Source organism: Rhinopithecus bieti, unplaced genomic scaffold (genome assembly GCF_001698545.2).
Source record: "Rhinopithecus bieti isolate Rb0 unplaced genomic scaffold, ASM169854v2 scaffold_19708, whole genome shotgun sequence".
Classification (NCBI taxonomy): Eukaryota; Metazoa; Chordata; class Mammalia; order Primates; family Cercopithecidae; genus Rhinopithecus; species Rhinopithecus bieti.
This window is the reverse complement of record NW_016810765.1, coordinates 3,632,323-3,636,707: the sequence shown is the minus strand read 5'-3', so window position 1 is coordinate 3,636,707 and position 4,385 is coordinate 3,632,323. Positions and strand designations below refer to the sequence as shown.

Genomic DNA, 4,385 nt, shown 5'->3' with positions numbered 1-4,385 from the left:
CTGAACGATCCACTGAGGGCTGACACAGCAGAGCTAACGTGGCAATGGAACGAAAATAAGCAGATATTTAAGAAGCACAGGTCTAGTGCAGATGACAGGGATGTGCAACCACATATGAAAGGGTGAGGAAGGAGGGGAGGCTGACTCTGAGCGTGACTTTTATGTGTGAACACTTAGTTGCAATCCATGGACTGCCTGGTTTTTGCTACTTAAGACTTCATTGTGGTTATTATTCACATCTTGCATCGAGGCCTTGTTTGAAACTTTTAAACATCCTTAAGGTAAATGGGGGAGTTATTTCAACCCTCCTTTTACAGATAACAGAACCAAGCCTTGGAGGCTGTGACCTGAACAGGGGAGCCAACAGAGATGGGACAGGACACTGGTGGAGTCCTCATCGTACAATCAAATGAAACAGGAAGATAGCTCAAAACAGTCCTAGTGGCATATTTCTGGGGCAAATGGGACAGAGCTTACAGAACTCTACACCTTCAACCGCAATGGAAGGTGGTTTGCTGACAATGCCCGTTTCAAAAGCAAATGGAAAGCTCCCACACTGTGTTGAATTTTTCTAAATGGATGCACAAGAGTTAAATCTTAGATCTTTGGTTGAACTAAATTACCCTTAGCAGGTGCTATTTTCAGACCTCAAGCTTTCCCATCATAAAGTTTAAAAAAGAACGATTTGTCTAAAAAGCAGGTAGAGAAAGTCATTGACAAGGGCTTAGATGTTTTAGGACTTTAATGTCTTTTACATATTCATCATAAAATACTGACAATAGATAAACAATAGGGGAAAGACTTTTCAGCAAAGTATCACTCTCGTCGTCAAACATTACAAAGAAAACAGTCAAGAGAACAAAGGACAGGGTAATTTAACAGAAATGTTTAGTTTAATGGCATAATTGAAAAACAACCGACCAATCAACTTTCTCTTCTACCTCTGGAAAGAACAGTAAAATGAATCAAGAACTTCTAGATCTTTTCATAAAACAGCTTAAAAAGAGGAAGGGGAAGGCTGAGGAGGGGGTGCAACTGTTGCTAATGGAATAATGCACAAGGTCAAGGATTTAATAAATTCTAAAAGTGTCTACATGTATCAGTGATAACCGTATTATTAGAAATATAAATGTATAGAGATACAAAGTACATGGTATTAAAAACAGACCTTGCTAATATAAACATATATAAAGTATGTCACTTCTCTTGTGATAACAGTATAAAGATCGATCTACAGTTTGCCCTTTGCCTGGTACTCTTAAACCGCTCCTTCAGTGATCAATGTTGACCTTGAATCAACAGCCGCTGAACCCAGGAGACCCCACAGATGTCTAGATTCAGCACTTAGAAGCACCTACCCTCTATGCTGTGTGTTCCCATGACTCCAGAAATAATTAATTGCAACTTGCATTATTAAGTCCACAGGCAAGTTTGAAATCTAACTAGAAAAAGTAGCAGCAAAGGCAAAATAAGCAGGAATTTGTTAGAAAAGCAACAAGAAGGTTTCTTAAAATGCTTCCAGTTCAAGTCAGAATTAAGGTGAACATTAGGTCCCACCAGCTTTACAGAGCCGTAGATGTTTGGCTGTTCTTTCAAAAAAGAAGAATCTACAACAAACACGTTCATTTAAGAAAAAGACTGTGTTTGTTAACTTTTTGTAGCCATCCGCAAGTTACTTTAAACTTTGTATGCTGTTCAAGAACAGAGTGTATCCTGGTTAGGATGTGTTCATAGCTGATGCATCTCCAAAAAATTTTTCATGAAGGCGGCCAGCTTCTGAACATCTTCAATCGTGACAGCATTATACAGAGAGGCCCGGATGCCTCCCACAGACCTAGAATGACCAAAGATCCAGGCATTGAGAACAAAAACATCTAATTTAGCACCAAAACGACTTTTTCTAGCCACTGGCTCCTGAGAGTTGCAGCACCTGAGACCATCGATTCCAGTCTCCGACCTAAGAAGTCCCGACACCTGGCACAGAGGTTCATGCGTCTCAGTCATCAGAAAATTCTCCCTTAAGCTGTGAAGGTTCACCATGCTCACATTTAACTGAGACTCATTCGAACTATTCACTCTTAGCAAAGAAAGAAAACAAGAGGAAGAGAAGATAAGCTAGAAGAAGATAGCGATTCTGTTCACCATTCATGAGCCTGCCGTGACAGTGCCAGCAAGATGGGGGCCAGGCCTCTCCCTGCTGCTATTCTCATGTGAGGACATTTATTTTTCATAGAGCATGCAAGACTAGCTACTAATTTGATGTTCAGTTGGAATAATAATGATGCTCTACCTTCGGAACAGACTGGTGCTGGCCTCATCAGAGATGGAATGGCAACCTCTGTGCTATACCAGCAGTGTTAGAGATTTTTCAAAGGTAATTTTGCCAAAACCCCCATGGAAGATGGAGCATCATTATACTCTCAGCTGGGGAATTACACAAAGGGTTCCATAAACAACAGGAAGAGGCACATCCTTATAACACAGCTGGGTTGGCCCAACAAAGTATATAACTGCTACTCCAAGCTAAGCAGGCTCCTATAGATTTGTTTTATTCTGCATTTGGAAAACTAAGATAATTCTTTGCCAAGCTTGTGGATTGCAGATGTACTCACCTATGCCCTTTCAAGGACAACATATTGAGTTCAAGAGCTTTATCAAGAAATCTTTTTTCTAAAGCATCATCTCCTTTGGCATTGCCAATGCGGAATGGAATATTCATCTTGCTTCTATTTTGGGGCTCCACTGGACATCTGAAAAACATGTTCATTATTCCAGCTACTTTTCTGAAATGTATGGGCTGTCATAAACAAATCAACAGATTTTTTAAAACATTTCCTAAATGCAAGCAGAAGATTGTTTAAAAAACAAAAAACAAAAAATCTGCCCCAGCACATTTATTGTTTACTTAAGGAAACCAAACTCTTGCATATGGAACAGTGGGTTATCATCCCCTTGTATAACTTACACTTAATTTCCAGCAGCCTCAGTTTCCTCACCTGAAAACTGGGAATAAGAATATCTCCATTTCAGATATTCTCTGCAAGGCTGCGGAGAAATGATAAGTTGGTCCTATAGTGGCTGTAAGGCAAAAATAATGAGCAGCAACTTTAAAGGACTTACCATGGTATTGCCCCAAGCTGTGTGACCTTGAGCAAGTTACTTAACCTCTCTGCTATGCCTCACTTTCCTCATCTGAACAGTGGGAATAATAGAGGAACCTATCTCAACCACCTCAAGTTGTCGTAAGCATTAAATAAGTCAGTCTTTATAGAGAATTTTGTGGCCCATTTAAAATAAGAAGAGGTGGAATCTAATTTTCCATCTTTTGAATCTGAGCTGGCCTTTTGACTGGCTTTGGCCAAGAGATTACAACAGACTCTTTGCAACTTCCAAGCTTAGGCCTCAAGAGACCTTACAGCCTCTCTTCCTGCTCTCTTAAAATATCACTGTCCTGGTGGCTCACACCTGTAATCCCAGCACTTTGGGAGGCCGAGGCAGGTGGATCATGAGGTCAGGAGTCTGAGATCAGCCTGACCAACATGGTGAAACCCCTGTCTCTACTGAAAAAAAAAAAAATACAAAAATTAGCTGGGCATGGTGGCGCATGCCTGTAATCCCAGCTACTCAGGAGGCTGAGGCAGGAGAATTGCTTGAACTTGGGAGGCAGAGATTGCAGTGAGCCAAGATTGCACCACAGTACTCCAGCCTGGGTGACAGAGCAAGACTCTGTCTCAAAATATATATATATATATGTATTGCTGTCACTTAAGCATGTCTGAGCTAGTGTGCTGGAGGTAAGTGTCCCAGCCAACAGCCAGCACCAACTGCCAGATTATGTGAAACCACTGTAGACCATCTGGCTCCAAACGAATAACTAGATGATGACTTCAGTAGAATGAGACATCCCAAGACCAGCAGAAGAACCCCCTAGCTAAACTCAGCCCAACCTGCTGACCCAAAAAACTACAAAAAAAAGCAAGAGAATGGTGGTTGTTTTCAGTCACTTAAGTTTTTAAGGTGCTCTGTGATGCAGAAATAAATAACTGACACAATTTAAAACTGTGTCTGCAACACATTAAATGCTATATAAGTACCTGTTAATACATTTATCTTTTAAAATTTTTTATTTTAATTTTCTGGGTACATAGTAGGTGTATGTCTTTATGGGAATAAATTCATCTTTTATTCCCAGCACCTTGCATAAGGTACATATCGACTCTCAAAATGATTATGAGTGAATTTTTGTCTAGGAAAGGTTCGTGTTTGACTTCAGTTTCTGCTTTGGAAAATAAGCAGCCAAAATTATTTTTCACTGGCGACCAAAGGAGACAAATGGAAGAATAGCTGACATTACTCTGCAATTAAAAAAAAAAAAAAAAAAAAAA

General features: G+C 40.1%; 1 protein-coding gene across 1 annotated transcript in view; it reads right to left on the bottom strand.

Moving 5' to 3' along the window:
- Positions 1 to 724: 724 nt before the first annotated feature.
- Positions 725 to 4,385, bottom strand: part of PSAT1 (phosphoserine aminotransferase 1) — a 32,813-nt gene continuing 29,152 nt past the window's right edge. Inside the window, exons 8-9 of the mRNA XM_017892727.1 lie at positions 2,613 to 2,750; positions 725 to 1,834 (exon numbers count right to left, since the gene is read on the bottom strand). Of these exons, the coding sequence (XP_017748216.1) occupies positions 1,729 to 1,834; positions 2,613 to 2,750 (244 nt within the window). The 3' untranslated portion in view covers positions 725 to 1,728. The remainder of the gene's footprint in view (positions 1,835 to 2,612; positions 2,751 to 4,385) is intronic.